Source organism: Mustelus asterias, chromosome 24 (genome assembly GCF_964213995.1).
Source record: "Mustelus asterias chromosome 24, sMusAst1.hap1.1, whole genome shotgun sequence".
NCBI classification, from domain to species: domain Eukaryota; kingdom Metazoa; phylum Chordata; class Chondrichthyes; order Carcharhiniformes; family Triakidae; genus Mustelus; species Mustelus asterias.
The window spans coordinates 6921217-6941176 of record NC_135824.1 but is presented as its reverse complement, the minus strand read 5'-3'; the positions used below and the strand labels follow the sequence as shown (position 1 = coordinate 6941176).

The following is a 19960-nucleotide window of genomic DNA, read 5'->3' as shown; positions in this document are numbered from 1 at the left end:
AAATCTATGCCCTCTTGTTACTGACCTCCCTGCTAAGGGATATTCTAAGAGAACCTCTGCTAAATTTGTTCCCATCCACTCTATCCAGGCCCCTCACAATCTTGAATATCTCAATCAAATCGCCCCTCAGCCTCCTTTGTTCCAAGCAAAACAACCCAGCCTGTCCAATCCTGCCTCATTGCTGCAATTTCCCTGTCCTGGCAACATCCTCATTTATCTCCTCTGCACCCCCTTTAATGTAAATTACATCCTTTCTGTAATGAGTTGACCAGAACTGCACACAGTAATCATGTTGTGACCTTACTAGTGTTTTATATAGTTCCAGCATAATCTCCCTGCTCTTCTATTCTATGTCTTGGCTATAAAGGCAAGCATTCTATATGCCTTCTTAACCACCTTACAGACCTATCCTGCTACCTTCAAGGATCAATGGAAATGAACTTCCAAGTTCCCTCACTTCCTCCACATCTCTCTGTATTCTTTTATCTTGTGTGATTTGAGGGGTTGAATGATCTCCTTCTGTCCCTATGCACATTTTGTCACGGTTAACACTTCTGACATATTTAATTTTCATCAAGACATGTGCTGATATTTAGTACTGTTGTGTAAACAGATCAATCAATAACTCTTTTGGTGCTATAATATCAACAAAACTGCCTATTTGATGCATTTGGTCAAGCAACTACATAAAGTTTAGCTACTGAGTCATTTAACCATTACTTTAACAATAACTATTGTTTCCAATTGGAAATTAGCAAAACAATCCAATTAACATCAAATATAGAATATTTATGTCTAATAAAATACAGATGGCTGCATCAAGGTAGCAATTTACAATTAAGACATTTAGAAGAAGCTGGAAATCTCAACAGCTTGTAATATTTGTTTGAGCCACCTGTATTTCAAAACTAAATTACCGTCTTCTATTCACTTTCATCTAGATATTTAATATCTACAATAACGGGCTTTAACTCAAATCCCTTCATACTTTGTAACAGTAGAAATCGATTTAGAGATTTTGTTGTTAGAACAGCTAATACCACTGCCTCAGTTTCACTTATTAAACCATCTGGCTACTGTGACAGTGTATTAAAAATAAATCAACTGAGCACCTCACACAATTACAGAGAAATATGAAAGCAGCTAATGCATCGAGGGTTATAGACGACTTGGAAGAAAAATGGGCAATTTAGAAAAGTCAGCAAGAAAAAGATTCCAGAATCTAAATAATTCCCATGTGCTCATTATAAAAATACACTGCAGAATTTATTGTTTAATTCTTCATTTGGTTCCTTAATTTGCTCGAAATTATCGTGGTTGGTGTCAAGGATAAAACATCCCAGGGCGGATATGCCATATCCGCCCACAAAATATTGGGCAGGATTCCCTGGTCTTGTCTGTGGCCGGACCCATTGCAAGTGAGAATGGAAAATTTGGTGTTCCAGCCAAAATTCCATTCTGCAAGTAAGGATAAAGAATGTGCACAAACATCAAAGATTAAAAATTTAGCTTAATTGTTAAAGATGTAGGATGGGGTGAATGAAGAAGAGGTTTACAAGAATGGTTCCAGGGCTGAGAAACTTCAGTTATGAAGATAGATTGGAGGAACTGGGACTGTTCTCTTTGAAGAGAAGGCAGCCAAGAGGAGAATTGATAGCGATGCTCAAAATCATGAGGGGGCTGGACAGACTAGATGGGGAGAAACCATTCCCGCTTGTAAAATGATCAAGAATGAGAAGGCACAGATTTGAAGTGATTTGCAAAAGAAGCAAATATGTGAAAAAGTTTTTTCTCATCACAAGTGGTTGGGGTCTCGAATGCATTGCCTGGAAGTGTGGTGGAGACAGGTTTAATCGAGGCATTCAAGGGGGCATTAGATGATTATTTGAATAGAAACAATATGCAGGGGCATGGGGAATAGGCATGGGAATGGAACTCAGCCATGTGCTCCTTTGGAGAGTCAGTGCAGACACATTGGGCCAAATGGCCTCCTTATGCACTGTAACAATTCTGTGTTGATATAATTGACAGAGAAAACACAAATGCTGATTTATTTATGTATTTTACTTACTCTGAACATAGAGGCAAAGTCAATCTTCTTACCTCGTGGATATATCTGCAAAGGTTCAATCATCATTCCATTAACTTGCTGCTCTGTCACAGTAGTATAATACTGCAAAAGAAAGCATACAAGTATGATCACATTCAAGTTTAAGTAAAAATGAATAACTTAGTCTTTCAAACTTCAAAGTATATTGAAAAGATCATCTAGCATTTTCTACACACACCTTTAATAATGCAGAAAATATTTCAAGGCATTAGGCAGGATAGGGTAGGGGGTGGTGAAAGATAATTAATTTAATTTGAAGAACAGAAAAATAACCATGGTGGCAAACTTGGGTCACAATCACTGGAAACTTGGTTATGATGATGAATATCAAGATGATTTTTAATGGTGAAGAAGAGAAGCAAGGAAACGAATTCCAGACAGTTGGGCCAAATTGATTGAAGGCTCTACCAGCAAAGCTGGTGCATAGGGGTAGGCAAGATAATAAAAAGGGTCAGCTGATTGAAGGTTGCACAAGGATATATAAAATTGAAGGGGCTTGCAGAGATAGGGTGGACTGAGGAGGCCAGGGGGCAATTTGAAGATAACATTACAAATTCAAACTGTTGGGATATGGTGGGCAAATCTGGATGACTGTTCGTCAGAATCATCCAGACTTAAAATATTACCTCTGTTCTCTCAACACAGATGCTGTCAGACCTGCTGAGATTTTCCAGCATTTTCTGTTTTTGTTTCAGATTCCAGCATCCGCAATAATTTGCTTTTATCCAAGAAAACAACTGGTAAGGGTTCAGTGAGAATGGGTGAAGGATAGGAGTAATCTCACAGAGATGGGAATATGCAGTCTGAATGGTGGACGGGACATGAAATTTTCACTTTGGCTGGAAGCAAACAAAACTACCAAGATTTTGTATAGTCCAGATCAGACTAAGTGAGTAGCTGCAGAGCGGAATGGAATCAGCATCAGAGAAAGTGTTCATGTTGTGGGCCCAAAAGTAATGGGCTTCTCCATATTCCATTGGAAAATTTAATTCATCCATGACTTGAAGTCATACAGACACACTAACAACAGAGATGATTCTGAGGTCATGGGAAGTGGGGAAAGGATTTACACACATATGTAAGCTGATTAAACACCTGCTCCTTTTGAGCCAAGAAGCAGCATGCAAATAAGAAACAAGAAGTGAGTTGCATTGATTCTTAGGGACTTTGGAGGTGACCGTGTGGCAATTTGAAGAGATGCTGGAGATATGGTGACTGTGAGCTTTGAGCAAGCAAGTTAAACTCATGGAACTTAAACAGTTTGTTGTTTTTAAATTATATTTTGATACTAGCATGATATATTTGAACATTTTAGAAAGAAAAGGAAGGTTAGAGATGAAATGGTAGCTGGATTGATTGGATGGATTATGGGTGGGTTTTTTGAGGAAGGATAATGATAGTGATAAAAAGAAATGTGATATTTTGTATGAGCGAAAGGGATCTATTAACAATATCAGTTAGCTTGGGGTCAGGAGACATGCTTTGCCAGAACTAATATCTGATGAAGGCCGTCTACCTAAAGTATTCATGTCTTTTCTCTGTGATGTATTGCTAATATTTTCAGATTTTTAGGATTCTGCAGTTTACTTTTTAAAAGCAACAATGCTTCTGGCCAATTAAAGAAAACCATTGTTGACCCAATTTGCCTATTAATACAAAAACAGAAAAGTGCTGGAAAATCTCAGCAGGTCTGACAGCATCTGTGGAGAGAGAGTAGAGCCAACGTTGAGTCTAGATGAGCCTTCATGCTGCTAAACCTGCTGAGATTTTCCAGCACTTTTCTGTTTTTGTTTCAGATTCTAGCATCCACAATATTTTGCGTTTATGTTGCCTATTATTACACTCTGATTAAAAAACAAGATTAACACTGTAATCTCCATTTGCAAAATAAAGTGTCATTATAGAATTTAACACCCACTGATTTGTGGATCTACTTCAATAACTTGATCTTACAAAATCTGGGTTAAGATTCACAGCACTGCTATTTTCCAAGTTAAAACAGGATCAATTATCGCAACAACAATGTTAAAATGATTGTGAAACAAAATTCAGGTTGTGTTTTCCCTGGCTGACAAAATTCAAGATTTTGCATACATGAATTATAAAACTAGCATTCAAACAATTCATATATTAATTTGACATGGTTAAAATAACATTTGTTAGAAGTGTTATAATTGGGATCTGAAATGTCTGGAGACATGCTTTGCCAGAAACCTCCAATACCATCAGTGGGGACATTCGCTAACTGCACAATATTCAGCACCATTTGTGACCCCTCAGATACTGAGACAGTCCATATCTAAATGTAGCAAGACCTGGGCAATGTCCAGGCTTGGTCTGACAAATGGAAAGTAGCATTTGCGCCACATAAATGCCAGGCAATGGCCACCTTTAACAAGAGAGAATCAAACAATCGCCTCTTGACATTACCATAGCTGAATCCCCCACTCTCAACATCCTAGTGCTTACCATTGACTAGAAATTGAATTAGACTAGTCATTTAAAAACTGTGGCTACAAGAACAGGTCAAAAGCCAGGAATTCTGTGGTGAATAGTTCACCTTCCGACTCCACAAAACAAATATACTATCTACAGGGCACAAGTTTGATGGAATATTTTCCACTTGCCAGGATGTGTTCTCCGAAAGCACTTAAGAAGCTTCACACTATCCAGAACAAGGCAGCCACTTAACTGGCACCCCTTTCACAATCATTCCCTCCACCACCAATGCACAGTAGCAGCAATGTGTACCATCTACAAGATGCACTGCTGGAAATCACCAAGGCTCCTTAGGCATCACCTTCCAAACCCATGACTGCAACCCTGTGGAAGTATAAAGGCAGCAAGCACATATGAGCACTACCACCTGGAAATCCCCCTCAAAGCCACTCATCATTCTGACTTGGAAACATGTCACTGTTCCTTCACTGTCACTGGGTCAAAATCCTGGAACTCCCTCCTTAACAGCTCATAACCACTTCTCCAAGGCAATTATGGATGGGCAATAAATGCTGGCCTGGCCAGCAATGCACACATCCTGTAAATGATTTAAAAACTGGTAAAAAGTAAAAAAAAGAGCAGAGTATCTCTTTCAAAGAACCTGTAAAGGCACAATGGACCAAATGGTCTCCCTCTGTGCTGTAAGATTCTTCCCGTCCCCAAACGAACAGTCAAACAATTGATCCTTCTCATTTAAGCCCATAGCCAATGTCAAAGTATCTGAAGAGTGCTTGAACTCTGAATAATTTTCCCTCATGTGTCACTGCTTTAGGAGAGGAAGGGCAAGGAGCTCGGGAGCAGGGAGAAAATCGATTGGAGGGATGACAGTGTGGGGTTTGCACATTCTCCTAGTATCTACGTGGGTTTCTCCGGGTGCTTCAGTTTCCTCCCACAGTCCAAAGATGTGCAGGTTAGGTGGATTGGCTATGCTAAAATTACCCCTTAGTGTCAAATTAATTAGGGTAAATTAGGTGGATTGGCCATGATAAACGCACGGGATTACAGAGATAGATCATTTTTAAGGATTTTTCTAATAAAACTTAATGTAGCAACTATAATAGTATATACAACTACTGTGGCCACATATAGGAAACTTTAATTCCAAATGTCCCACCACACTGTTGCCACCTGAAAGTGGCAACGCAGGTGGAGAAGGTAAACAAGAAGGTAAACAAGAAGGCATATGGCGTGCTTGCCTTCATCAGCCAGGCATTGAGTTTAAAAATTAGCAAGTCATGTTACAGCTTTATAGAACCTTAGTTAGGCCGCACTTGGAATATAGTGTTCAATTCTGGTCGCCACACTACCAGAAGGACGTGGAGGCTTTGGAGAGGGTACAGAAAAGATTTACCAGGATGTTGCCTGGTATGGAGGGCATTCGCTATGAGGAGAGGTTGGAGAAACTTGGTGTGTTCTCACTGGAACGACGGAGGTTGAGGGGCGACCTGATAGAAGTCTACAAGATTATGAGGGGCATGGACAGAGTGGATAGTCAGAAGCTTGTTCCCAGCATGGAAGAGTCAATTACTAGGGGACATAGGTTTAAGGTGCGAGGGGCAAGGTTTAAAGGAGATGTACGAAGCAAGTTTTTTTTTAAAGAGGGTGGTGGGAGCCTGGAACTCGCTGCCAGGGGAGGTAGTGGAAGCAAATACAATAGTGAGTTTTGAGGGGCATCTGAACAAATACATGAATGGGATGGGAATAGAAGGATATGGTCCCCGGAAAGGTAGGTGGTTTTAGTTCAGTCGGGCAGCATGGTCGGTGCAGGCTTGGAGGGCCAAAGGGCCTGTTCCTGTGCTGTAATTTTCTTTGTTCTTTGTCTCTAGGCTTATTTGGTATGTTAGTACAGAAACATTATGTGGAAAATGTACACAAACCAATATGCTTTAATTAAACAGTTCAATTTATGCATGGTATCCTTAATTCATCACCTTAAATTGCTCCCACCATCCCATAACAAAAGTATAACTACTGCTACTTCACCCAGGCTCAATTTTCTCCCCAGACATAATCAATGCTTGGAACAATAACGTCTGTAATCAAATAGTATTATGTTTTTCACAGTTCAAATGGGCATTGTACAAAATGTTTTCAATGCCCAGTATAAGACATTAGTGAATTCCTAGAGACAATTATGTTAAAAAAAATCATTTGCAGCACTTCACTTATTCCCACTGATTTACAAGATAGGTACAAAGTTAAACATTTCTGAAAGACCATTTGTAGAAAGGCAACAGCCCCTTTAGCTCAAATCATAATTTTTTAAAGATTCATAGGAACATAGGAATTAGGAGCGGAAGTAGGCAAATTCAGCCCTTCGAGTCTACTTCGCAATTCAGTCAGATCGTGGCTGATTTCTCCCTGGTCACAAATCCACCTCTCCACCTGTTCCCCATATTTCTTTATCCCGTTTTTTTTTCCTGTTTCAATTTGGACAGTACCAGTTACCAAAAATTCTGATGGAGAGACAGGTTTCATGGCAATTGTCAGAATGCAACTATAAAAGATAACAGGAAAGGTGCAGTAAAATAACTTCAAATTTTATTTCACTGGAGGAAGTTGAACCTTCAGGCAACAACGAATACTAAACTGTGTAGTTCTGAAGATAGTGGACAACACTGATGCACTCTTATTAGTTATAGTCATAGAAAGTCTTGTTCTTTAAATGTAAGCAGCAAGGACTAAATATAAGCTCTTGGTAAACATGCATTAGTAGTACTGACTTTGGACAGATTTGTTTTTTAAAATTTGAGGGAAAATTTCATTTATTTTGTTTTCATTCTCCAGGGCCACAGAATTGTGGCTGACTTGCTCCACCAATGCTACACTCAGTAAGATACCAGTGGTGCACAAGAATAGTACAGGAATAATCTGATCTCCTGACAGTCTCTTTGTTGAGAAGTACTGAGCTGCTTCTAAAAAATTGAGTAGCACAGAGAGAATATAATCTGTGTCACACCGTACTGTGTTAATGACTGCACTAACACACAGTCAGCAAAAGAAAGACACTTTCCAAAAAACACAGGTCACAATTTTTGGTTACTTTTTTAAAAAAAATCATTTTCAGAATGTGGACATTGATGTCCAACAGTTGGTGGTATTGATTGCCCATTCCTAGGTGCCCTGACAGCTGAGTAGTTTGCTTGGCCATTTCAAAGGGCAGACACGAGTCAAGCTTAATGGTTTGGGGCCAGAGTCACAGATCAGCCAGACTGAGCAGAACAAGTTTCCGTCTTGAAAGAACATTAATGAAACAGTGTTTAAGACATCCACTTTCACAAATATAGCTTTATGAATGGTTAAGAGAGTGCAAGAGACCCCAAAATGCAGAACACCATCAAAATGAAAATCAGTAGGGGAGGAGTGGAGATAAATCAAATTGCGAAGTAACCAAGTGAGTTTTAAAAACCTGTAGAGTATAGGTGGGAGAGAAGTCTAAGGAATTCCCCATTTACAAAGTCCTGGGAAAGAATAAGTTACAAGTAGGAGCTGGTGAATCCCGATTAGAGTAATAGAGAATATAGACAAGAAAGACAGATGTGCAGTTACATAGTGCCTTTTACAACCACCAGGAATTCCAAAGGGTTTTACAGCCAATTAAGTAGTTTTGAGTTTTGTGGTCACTATTATAATGCAAGACGGGAGTTTTTCCAAAGATATGGTAGCTAATCACAACACTGATATGAATCTTACCACAATGCCATATGAACTGAAGTCATGAGATAATCAGAACATTGAATGGTGAATAGAAACAAACAGAATACTGACCCGGTTTTGTTTTTCCCCTCCCAGAATTTGCAACTTATTTAGTGGCTATCTTCAGCCACCAACAAGGTGGAAAGAGTTGATATTGCTTTTCTTTCCTTCGCCCATACCAACAACTTGGGAACAAAAAGCCAACCTTAACACCATGCACTGAAGAAAACTTATTTTCAAAAGCATTTATTACCCTTGCAAAAAAATAATTGATGCTGTCGGTTACTCAAACGGTCAAGACAAGTAGGTTTTAATGATAACAGTTTTATAGATCGACCTTTTAGAGCAGTAATAAATGTTAACAAGTAGTTTCGAAAAACAGTTCAAAATAAAGTCTTGCTGAAATACAATGACATTTCTAAACGTAGCAATTTTCACAGAAAATATGACGCCAGTGGCTATTTTGAGCTTTGTTCGTGTATTTTTAATAGGAAATTTGCCAGTTATTGATCCGCAGCTTGTACTGTCTGCCTAAGGCAGCTATTCTAGTTGCAAGCAACTTTCCAATCAGTAGCTGTCAAAAACCACAAGATTTACAGGCATGTTGCCCACCTCTTTATTTGCTGAACACCACCAGCACACATTTATGCAAGTCACTAAACAGGAGGGGCAACAATTTACTCTCTAACCCACTGAATTGGCAATGGCTATCTTCTCTCTATTTACAGTGAAAGACGCATGGTCATTTTATCACAGCTGTCATACAAACACTACTTCAGAATCAGCAATAGAAATTTTGGTGTTCCCTTATTTGAATTCCTGTATTGGACTTCATGGGTTGAAGCCATTCAGGCTAAAAGGATTCAAGTTTGATTTCCAGTTTGCATTGTTAACTGATCAAAATGGGGACAGTAATTGGAGTAGTAAACTTGGTCTCAATGACCTGAGGGATGGGATAAAGAGAATAAAAAATGGTTTGATCTTGATCATTATGTAGTGACCCCGCATGTGGACTTGCCCAAAATTAAATACAGTCTCCATGACTGCATCCCATTTACTCACGTTGAGCTATTGTAGGTAGCCAAAAGTCACAGCTGAGGGACCCCACTATTTTGTGTTGGAGAAATTCTATGGTTTTAAACTAAAACTGCTGGTCTCAATCACCTGGATGTATGAAGCTTAGGCAGCTGCTTGCCTCTCTACAGCCTAATCATGTAAGGCTTTAAAATTGGATATGTAAACCCAGGCTTTTTTACCTGGTATGCAAACAACATTTTACAATGGGTGGCACCACGAATCAACGACAGCTGTATAATGGATTTCTATATCAAGATGGATAGACCTTTGGCATCTTAAAACAATCCAGCCACTTTAATGTTCTTGATGTCCATGACCAATAGTGCATACCAGATTCTCACACCAACAACTGCTTACTTGTGTAAGGAGTTTTTACAAAGACATGTTGTTACTAGACTGATTTCAACTCACACGTACTGTTACGTGTTGGTGCCCTCTTTGTTTTCCTGTGCTAGTGACTTCAACATCGACATTTTAATGTTCTATGATTCTATCAATTGGCAATTAAATACTGTGCATTGCACAGGTAAGCTACTGCAGTACAGAAAGAGTCTCATCCAATTTATACAGTTGACTGAATAGGAAAAAGACCAAGTCTTAAGAATAGCATTGTACTTGGAAGAAAGGTAGAGATGTGTTTTTTGTGCATCAGGGTGACAAATATTCTTGCTTAAGAAATGGAAAACTCTCAGCTATACCCCTTCTAATACCAAGTATCGCACAGGTAAGCTACAGCACAAAGCTCAATATTTTCTGTCTGAACAACATACTTTAGTCTTACCGTAGAAGGTAACTCCTTATTCTGTGTGTGAATTTTACATTCTCCACATTAGTTATACCTGTACTTTTAAAAGTAAGATTTTAAATGAGAAACAAATAGAGCATTTTTGGCTTACTACTCCTACCTACTGGAAACAACATCATACTTGCCCAAACTCTTTTCACCTAGAACTTTTTCAGCGAGCATCACTCTGGGCTGCATTTCAATCTGGGTCTTGGGGTGACTCACCACATCAACCAGATAACCTTCAAATCTCCAGTTCTAACAAACCAAGGTTCCATGTTAAGCTCCATTAAAATCAAGATCAGAATTGAAACAGAAAACACGTTGCCAGAATAGGAATAATTATTTTAAGGATTGTGACAAGTTAATTCCAAATGTCTTCAATTTACTGCAAGTGGTTTATTCAGTACACTAGTACTGTATGTTTTAATAATGCTGCCTTTTCTTAGCCATCCACTAGATTGTCTTGAATAGCATTAGCATCACATTATAATATAAGATCATTCACTAATGCAAATTGCAGGCATCCTGCTGTTAAAAGCAACTTTGGCAAATCTTGCAGCATTTTTACTGCTTTTCAATTATGGAACTTAATTCCAAGCCACATAAAATTATCTCCAAATCTGCAAAATGTTTAAGAAAAACTCTTTACAACCAAAACATAAAACACTCAAGAGTGCATAACACTAAATACTATTTTATTAGGTGTATTTGATCTATGGTTGCATTCGCAACCATTCTTTTATTATCAGTTTATGCTTGGCTTTCCTATTACATTGCCAACAGGGACCAACTCTAAACTACAATCATAGCTAAACAATGCACTTCTTATAAATAAATTAAGATTTTAAAAAAATTCTTTGAATGAAGGTTTACAACTGACAGAACCAATTTATTTCCCAGACAGTAAAGACACAGAAAAATTAAGCAGCAATGAACAACAATGTAGGCTTAGATGTCCAATCCACAAAGCAATATTTTCCACTGGGTTACACTGCTGACCGTCAATGTCATTCAATGTTTGAAGTTGCAGTGAGTCATTATTCATCATAAGGTTTAAAGTTAAATAAAACATTGAAAAGAAGTGTCAGTAAAAATGAACTTTTTGGAAGTGTTTTGTTCTGCTCATTTCCCCACCCTAATAATTTCCTCTCTTTAAAAAGTGCAGTTTCCTACTGTGGTCATTAACAGCCCCCTTTTTCCTATGGCCATTCTTCATGAGAGTTTAGACAGCATGGGTCAACAGACTATTTAATTGCATGAGGTGTCACAGTCAAGCTTGACTGTGCCTTCATATCACTTTCAAATGCAAACACATTTCAGCAGGGACCATTCGATGGCAACTACAGAACAGGAACCCTGGCTACTTGTCTTCTTCCTAGCCCAGGATCACCATGACCAATTCAAACATTGCAATTGCTGATAGGCAGAAATTAACCAACTCAGCAGGGACTGTGATATCCAAAATAAGACATTCCAATATCCAGAGTTAGCTGCCACAGTGACCAGCACAATTACCAACCCTCAGAAAAACTGACTGCTGCGTCAGTTGTGAAAAAGTCAATGGTTAAAAAATTAAAACTTCACTTTAATTAAATTTACATTTCAGTATAACCAGAATGAGTTGCCCATCTCTGAATACCTCAGACACACATACACATGTGCAAACATACAAAAGCATGTTGTTGTCATTGGGTAGTACACAGCAAGTCAGCACCATAATCCAAACTAAGTTAACATTTTTATTATTGTGTGAAGTCACTCAGTTTTTTTCTATCCATCTACAGGATGCAGGTGTCACTGACCCACTCAGTATTTATTGCACTTCCCCAATTTCCCTTGAGAATGTGATGGTGAGCTGCATTTTTTGAACGATTGCAGACCCTGTGGTGTAGGTACACCCACAGTACTGTTTTGGAGGGAGTTCCAGGATTTGACGAAGAAATGGTGAGTCAAGATGGTGTGTGGCTTGGAGGAGAACTACCAAGTGGTGGTGTTCCATGTGTCTATTGCCCTTGTCCTTCCAGATGGTAATAAAAAAGGGTTTGGAAAGTGCTGTCTAAGGAACATCGATGAGTTCCTGCAGTGCATCTTGTAGATGGTACACTGTGCCAGTGGTGGCGAGAGTGAATGTTTGTGGATGGGGTGCAAATCAAGCAGGCTGCTTTGTCCTGGATAGTGCCAAGCTTGTTGTTGGGACTACACTCATTCAGCTATGTGGGCAGTATTCCATCACACTCCAGACTTGTGCCTTGTACATGGTGGACAGGTCTTGGGGAATCAGGAGGTGAGTTACACTCCACAGGATTCCTTGCTTCTGACCTGCTGTTGTGGCCACAGTATTTATGGCTTGTGATAATGGGAATTCAGTAAAGGTCCTTCTGTTATAATTCGCATTCCTCCGATCAACTGTTTTTGCAGTATCTACAACTGAACTCGTTGGTTCCTGTTCTTGCTTCACAAATTCATGTAAAATATTGGCTCAGGTTTTGTCATTAACAAAAAAGTGTGCCGGATCTTTGCCCTCACTGCATTTAAGTTATAAGTTGGACAACACCATCCATTGACTGCAGTTACACACAGAAATTAGGAAATTTCTGTTGTGTTGTCCTGCTCCTCCAGAAGCCTTGACATAACAGTTTCTTTTGATTTGATTTGTCACATGTATTAGTATACAGTGAAAAGTATTGTTTCTTGCGCGCTATACAGACAAAGCATACCGTTCATAGAGAAGGAAAGGAGAGAGTGCAGAATGTAGTGTTACAGTCATAGCTAGGGTAGAGAAAGATCAACTTAATGCAAGATAGTCCCATTCAAAAGTCTGACAGCAGCAGGGAAGAAGCTGTTCTTGAGTCGGTTGGTACGTGACCTCAGACTTTTGTATCTTTTTCCTGATGGAAGAAGATGGAAGAGAGAATATCCGGGGTGCGTGGCGTCCTTAATTATGCTGGCTGCTTTGCCGAGGCAGTGGGAAGTATAGACAGAGTCAATGGATGGGAAGCTGGTTTGGGTGATGGATTGGGCTACATTCACGACCTTTTGTAGATTCTTGCAGTCTTGGGCAGAGCAGGAGCCATACCAAGCTGTGATACAACCAGAAAGAATGCTTTCTATGGTGCATCTGTAAAAGTTGGTGAGTATCTTGCAGAGAGGCCCAATATTAAAATATATGAAAAGGCATGTAGTTGCAGTACTTACGTGATAGATACCTGCTAAACTTGCCAGAAGTTAGGGCTTGTCAGGGCAAGTAAATTTTTAATGGTGTGATAAGTCATAATTATTGAAAACAACCTCTCCAGCACCGAAAATTAACTTTTATAAGTGTAGAGTCTCATTCTTTCGTATTTTAATTATTGGACGTTTTAAAAATTAAAACATTTAAATAAAGCCTTTTGTTTTCCTTTCTCTTCCCCTTTGTTTTATCCCTATTTCTTAATTCCAACTTTCCTTTGCTCTTATTTTTATTTCTGTACACAATTTGGCACTGAATTAACTATTCTAACTTACATTTCCTGTTTCAGACTTTGCAGGCCACATTATGAATTCACCAATCCAATTGGTTAAGACCCACGGTTGCCTGCTCTGTTCATACAGGTCCCATTCTGTAAAGGATGCAACACTGAAATGGCTTTTGAATCACAACAGATTCCAGTGCAAAAGTCCATAGACGGTCTGCGCATGAACACAAGTGTAATGAACAGTTTGCACAGTTTTTTCACTACTAACCAGTGAATCTGACCTAATATCCTTTTCAAAAAAAAAGTCACTGAAAAGAACAAATGCAAATTTAACCAAACCAGTTGTACTTCCGCTTATGCAGAATGTGTTCCAGATATCCATAGTATTTTGGAACTGGCTGTAGTCAGTCAGTGTTATTAATGATGACCCTTGCCATGACATCTTGATACTGGAAGGCTGTTCTTCAGTCTGCTGTGAGCAGTCTGCTGAACTGTGATTACACTTTGATTTGATCAGTCTCCCCAATACTGCCAAATTGATTAATTTATGGATGACTGATTATTACTGTGATTACCCAAATAACCAAATATAAAAGCTGGAAAAGTCCCTATATAAAGCTTTTTCTCATTACTTTGAACACAGACTTCCATACATCTGCTACCTTCCAAGTCTTCTGCAGAAAGCATCACCTAATCCAGAGAAGTTCTGGCAATATTTCAGAACTAAATAATTGCTCACTGCTTGGGGTGCAACATTTTTTAAACACTTATTAAAATTATACTTTCACTTCCCAAAAATTATTAAACTTTACATTGGAGGCAATTAATCCTAAAAAAGGTCCCAGCTCAATTACTGGTTGATGCTGAATTAGCTGATTTCAGCAGAGCAGCAGGAAGGGCACTACAATAAAAGTGGGAAAGCATGAACTCGGCCAGTATTATGTTCTTGAGCTTCATGCTGTGACACCTGCTGAAAAGTATGCTGGGTGAGAACACAATTTGGCTTGGCTGCCATGCTGAATAATGGTAAGAAGTCTCACAACACCAGGAACTGGTGTTGTGAGACTTCTTACTGTGCTTACCCCAGTCCAATGCCGGCATCTCCACATCATGCTGAATAATGGCAGAGCCTACCAATATTCCCTCGCTAAGGTTACATTTCAAGAATAGCCAGAACAGCAACTTGCATTTACATCATGTTTTTCATAACTGTCAGATGTCTCAAAGCGTTCTACAGTTAATGATGTACATGCACTATTTTAATGTAGAGATTGCAACAGCCAACATATGTATAGCAAGCTCTCACAAACAGCAATAGCTAGATATTCTATGATTATGATATCAATTAAGAAATAAATATAGGCCAAGACACTGGAGACAACTTCCCAGTTCTTCTTCAAATAGTGCCATGGGATCTTTAACATCCACCTGGGAGGACAGATGAAGCCTCAGTTTCATCTCATCTGAAAGATGGCTCCGCTTACAATCTAGTACTCCCTCACTGCTGCACTGAGTGATCACCATGATTTTTGTACTCAAGACCTGGAGTGGGACTTATACCTAGCATCTCCTGACTCAGATGAGAGTGTGCCACAGCTAACATACAATAAAAGATAAGCAACGCCTATGAAACCCAAGCTCCTCCATCAAATGTGACCCCGTTTTCTGTTTCTCTACATTCAGTAAGTTGTAAGTGAAGGACTACATCAAATTTCAAGAAGATCCAGTAAGAACAAAATGACAACAGATTGGATGTGGATGATAAACCAGTGGTGTTTTGGATGCCATTTTATTCCACCACCAACACCGCCCCCCCTCCCCAGCATTCTTGCTACAGTGTATTCTTATAGCTACAATGCTTAGCACAAAATTGCAGAATAAAGCCACCATCTCTTCACTCAAATACCACCTGCAGTGTGCCCAAAGATTAACAGAGCATCTGTTTTAATCTAAACAACAATTAATGACAAAATGCTTCACATAACCCATTTGAAATTGTCCCACACCTGAAAATGTAACACAACCTCCCGTTCCCAAACACGAAACTACAGAACACCTTAATTCCCTCAGTATTCATTCCATTTTACAACTTACAGCATAGTGAGTATCAGAATACCAGACAATATCTACTTCTGAATTTACTTCTTTGCCTTTCCGCTAGACTTCTCAATAATGTGGAGAGAAAGTGCAACTGACAGATCATACTTTACAGTAAATATATAAAGGCTTGTCTAGTGGAAACAGGTTTGTGTTAAGTAAAACATTCCCGTTATCCAATCATTTCCACCATGCAACAACAACAAAAAGGAACAGAGACTATACAGGGAATGAATCAGTGCCTGGGGAAATGTTTCCCTTTAAATGAGTGTTCCCATTAACAGGCTGTGCCATTAACTGGCATGTACTGGATATTAATCAAAAGACAATGCAGCAGAAAAATGTGACTGATGGACTGTAAAGTCATTAAGGATGCTACGTTCAAGGCCCAAAATACTATAATATTTTGATACTCATTAACAACCAATACTACCAGCTCCAAATATCATTATTTTTCCATTCAAATGATTGGTTAAATAGTTCTGTCCTGCAAAAACTTTTTAAAAGAGAAACGAAAAGACGATTAAAATGACTTTCTTTTCCCTACATGTCCTTTTTATTAATTATTTTAGGACCATAGAAATAAGCATTTTTAAGTCACAACTTTAAACCTTACTCATTCAGAATAAATAACACAATTTCAAGATCTTTTCCAATGACTTCCACAGGGTTTTTAAAAAAACTTTTCTAACCATTTATTGCAGTGTGTTCACTTTACATCAATCCAATGCACAGCAGATTAACTGATTCATCGTGAAAACAAACTTCCTTGAGCTCTCACAAAATAGCAATTAGAATAAATTTTGGCCCCAATGCTTGTGGGATAGAGAAGAACATAAAAAATAAAAAGAGGTTCTGCTCCTAATTGCTGTGCAGTGGCCCTTGTGGAAAGTGCCTCCAGAAGAGGATGAAGTGGACATGACAAATAATAAAAAGTTGATTGGGAAAGAAATTCCAAACACTTGAATGTTATATCTTTCTGTTCTGAATCAATTGGTCTGCCAAAGGGCACAGAACATTTAAATGTGACGAGAAGAGAGAGACTTTTTTTAGCCTTTCATGAGATGTGGACATCTGTTGCCCATGCCTAACTACCCTTGAGAGAACAATGCACACTGTGCTACAGCTGCATCTTAAACAGGGCAGTGTACTCCTTAACCCTGTAGTAAGGTACTGTATTAATAAAAATGTGTAACCGTGGCATTTTAAGTCTCCTCAAGAATAGCAACAATGTTGTGAAAGGATCCAGAATTAAGCATGGCGCAATAAACATGCATTTTTTTTACTTTAAAGCTTATTCTATCAGAAAATCACGCTCTTTGGTTCTAATCACCAAGTACCTCCCATGTCACCTGCAACAATATAAAGGGATTCCACATTGCAAAGCAGAATGACAGGATATTTACGCAGTACACAAGACCACAGTAGAGCACGATAAAAGCAGTGGATATCATAGAATAGAATAGAAACCCTACAGTGCAGAAGGAGGCCATTCGGCCCATCGAGTCTGCACCGACCACAATCCCACCCAGGCCCTACCCCCACATATTTTACCCACTAATCCCTCTAACCTACGCATCCCAGGACTCTAAGGGGCAATTTTTTTAACCTGGCCAATCAACCTAACCCGCACATCTTTGGACTGTGGGAGGAAACCGGAGCACCCGGAGGAAACCCACGCAGACACGAGGAGAATGTGCAAACTCCACACAGACAGTGACCCGAGCTGGGAATCGAACCCGGGACCCTGGAGCTGTGAAGCAGCAGTGCTAGCCACTGTGCTACCGTGCCGCCCCAGCCACTGTGCTACCGTGCCGCCCCGGGATGGTTACACAACACAGAACTACAGAACCAACCCCAATATCTATAGATTATAAGGGAAGAACCTCAGAGGAATATATTCCTGAAGACTCAAAAGAAACAATATTCTTTCTGTAAAAGTCATCTATATTTCTGATATTTTAAACAGCTAGCAAATACTGGGATTCATGCCATCATTAAATTATTCTGCACTCGTATCATTTTAGAATGATACAAGTCTTATAAAATATGGGAGAATGACAAAGACAATGCAAGTACTGAATATCATACCCTAACTCCTTGACTTCAATCAACACTGTTGAATCAGGTGCTGAAGTAAACTAAAACCTTACTTGAATAATGTCCTGCCTCCTGTGTAGGCCCACATATACAGTATTTAAGCCTTTCCTGGTGTTATCTTCTGAATGATTGAAAACCAGTACTGATAGGCCATTTTTTACAGATACAGGAATTTTATAAATATCAGCTCCACCCAATCATTTTATTTTTTTTCTGCAAAACATGGGGATACATTTCATCCATAAAGCCCCCAGAAACTGCCAGCAGAGTGAAAGTTTTCACTTTACAAATGCAGCCAGTTGCTGCCATAATGGTTGAAGAGGAAATATTAAAGCAATCATTTGAAAGATTAGAGGGGAGCCAATAAACATTTAGAATGTGGGCGGCACGGTAGCACAGTGGTTAGCACTGCTGCTTCACAGCTCCAGGGACCTGGGTTTGATTCTCGGCTTGGGTCACTGTCTGTGTGGAGTTTGCACATTCTCCTCGTGTCTGCAGGGGTTTCTTCCGGGTGCTCCAGTTTCCTCCCACAGCCCAAAGGTATGCGGGTTAGGTTGATTGGCCATGCTAAAATTGCCCCTTAGTGTTCTGAGATACATAGGTTAGAGGGATTTAGTGGGTAAATATGTAGGGATATGAGGGTACGGCCTGGGTGGGATTGTGGTCGGTGCAGACTCGATGGACCAAATGGCCTCTTTCTGCACTGTAGGGTTTCTATGATTCTATTTATCTTTCAATCCACCACTTCAAGATGAAATTCTTCGAAGAAATAAAACATTTGTGGAACAGATGGAAAACTCAAATCTAATACAAAAATGTCCTAGTCTGGAGGTGGGAGAGTTAGGAAATAACAAGTCTTGTTTCAGCTTGCTTCAAATCATGATTTCAGAATTGCCCTGCTGGCTATCAGTAAAGTTCGTGACTAGTCTCCAACAGACCAGATGGAGATGAAGAAGAGAAGAGGAGAGTAATTTTAATACAAAGCACTCTACACTGGTTTCCCCTTCAACAGTCTGCTAATCAGAGAAAGTATTATTCCTTCAACAGTAACACTAGCTGAGATTTATAATGCAGAATAACACAAAGCAGCTTACATGACAGTATAAAACCATAACAGACTGTTCATGGTTGCCTATATTACAACAGTGCCTAAACATCTGAAGTATTTAATTAGCCACAAATTAGGAAAGTGCTATAAAAATGCAAGTTCATTCTTTATGAATCAGTTGGATTCTGAGATTCAACTACAAAATTGACATTGTTCCTTAGGTTTGATTCCAATTCACATAGTTTTAAATGTGTGGGTTTTTAGGCTGCTCTAAGTCAATAATTAAGCTATCCAGGTCCATGATGATCTTCTCATAAACTTAAAAAATGATAACCTTTAATGATTTTCAGCATATCTCATGCCCTATATATGAATTAAGCACAGAACATTAACCATTACAATATTTGCTGAGTAACCATACACTGTTAGTTTAATTTTAGTTTGATTCATGGAATTTATAATAATTGATTCCATTGATAAAACTAACACTAAATTATGGAACATACTGTACAAATTGAAACAAAAATATTTCTGCATCATGCAGTGAAAACATTCAATCCCTCCATTAGATGTTAAGACCCATATTTCTTCTTTAGCGCCTGCATAAAATGATCGCCTACTATCAGCATGTCCCCATCAGAGAAATAATGGGCTTGAGGATCCTATAAGGAATACAAGCTATTAAAATAATTCATAATGCGTTTATCACAAGACTGGAGTATTCACTGTCCATTGCTCTGGGAATACCAGAGCACTGCTCAATGATGTAGATGATGAACAAAGCCCTACAATAAGCAAGATGAGAATCAGCTGATCCATAAAAAAGGAATAGGGCAGAAAAACCTTAGTAGACATTATTCATATAACTGCTGTACGCAATTTATTAAGCAGTCTTTAGTAAAGGTGTCAGTAATATACATTGAGAAGACAGGTTTCTTATCTGTTGGTCTGTGAAGGATACTAAGCTTGCCACAATAGCGGAAGAAAGGTGATTGTTCACTACCATCAGAATAGGTATAAGACAAGAGAGGGGAGGCGGGGGGGCCATGGGAGGGCAGACGAGAGCAGGGGAGGGCCTGATGGGGGCAGGG

The 19960-nt window shown here is 39.1% G+C and overlaps 1 protein-coding gene across 2 annotated transcripts in view; it reads right to left on the bottom strand.

The window, feature by feature from the left end:
• The window catches only part of map2k5 (mitogen-activated protein kinase kinase 5), a 290898-nt gene that overhangs the window by 251144 nt on the left and 19794 nt on the right, over positions 1-19960 (bottom strand). For both annotated transcript variants that reach the window (XM_078241240.1, XM_078241241.1), the window contains one exon: positions 2104-2173. In XM_078241240.1, coding sequence (XP_078097366.1) covers positions 2104-2173 — 70 coding nt within the window. The remainder of the gene's footprint in view (positions 1-2103; positions 2174-19960) is intronic.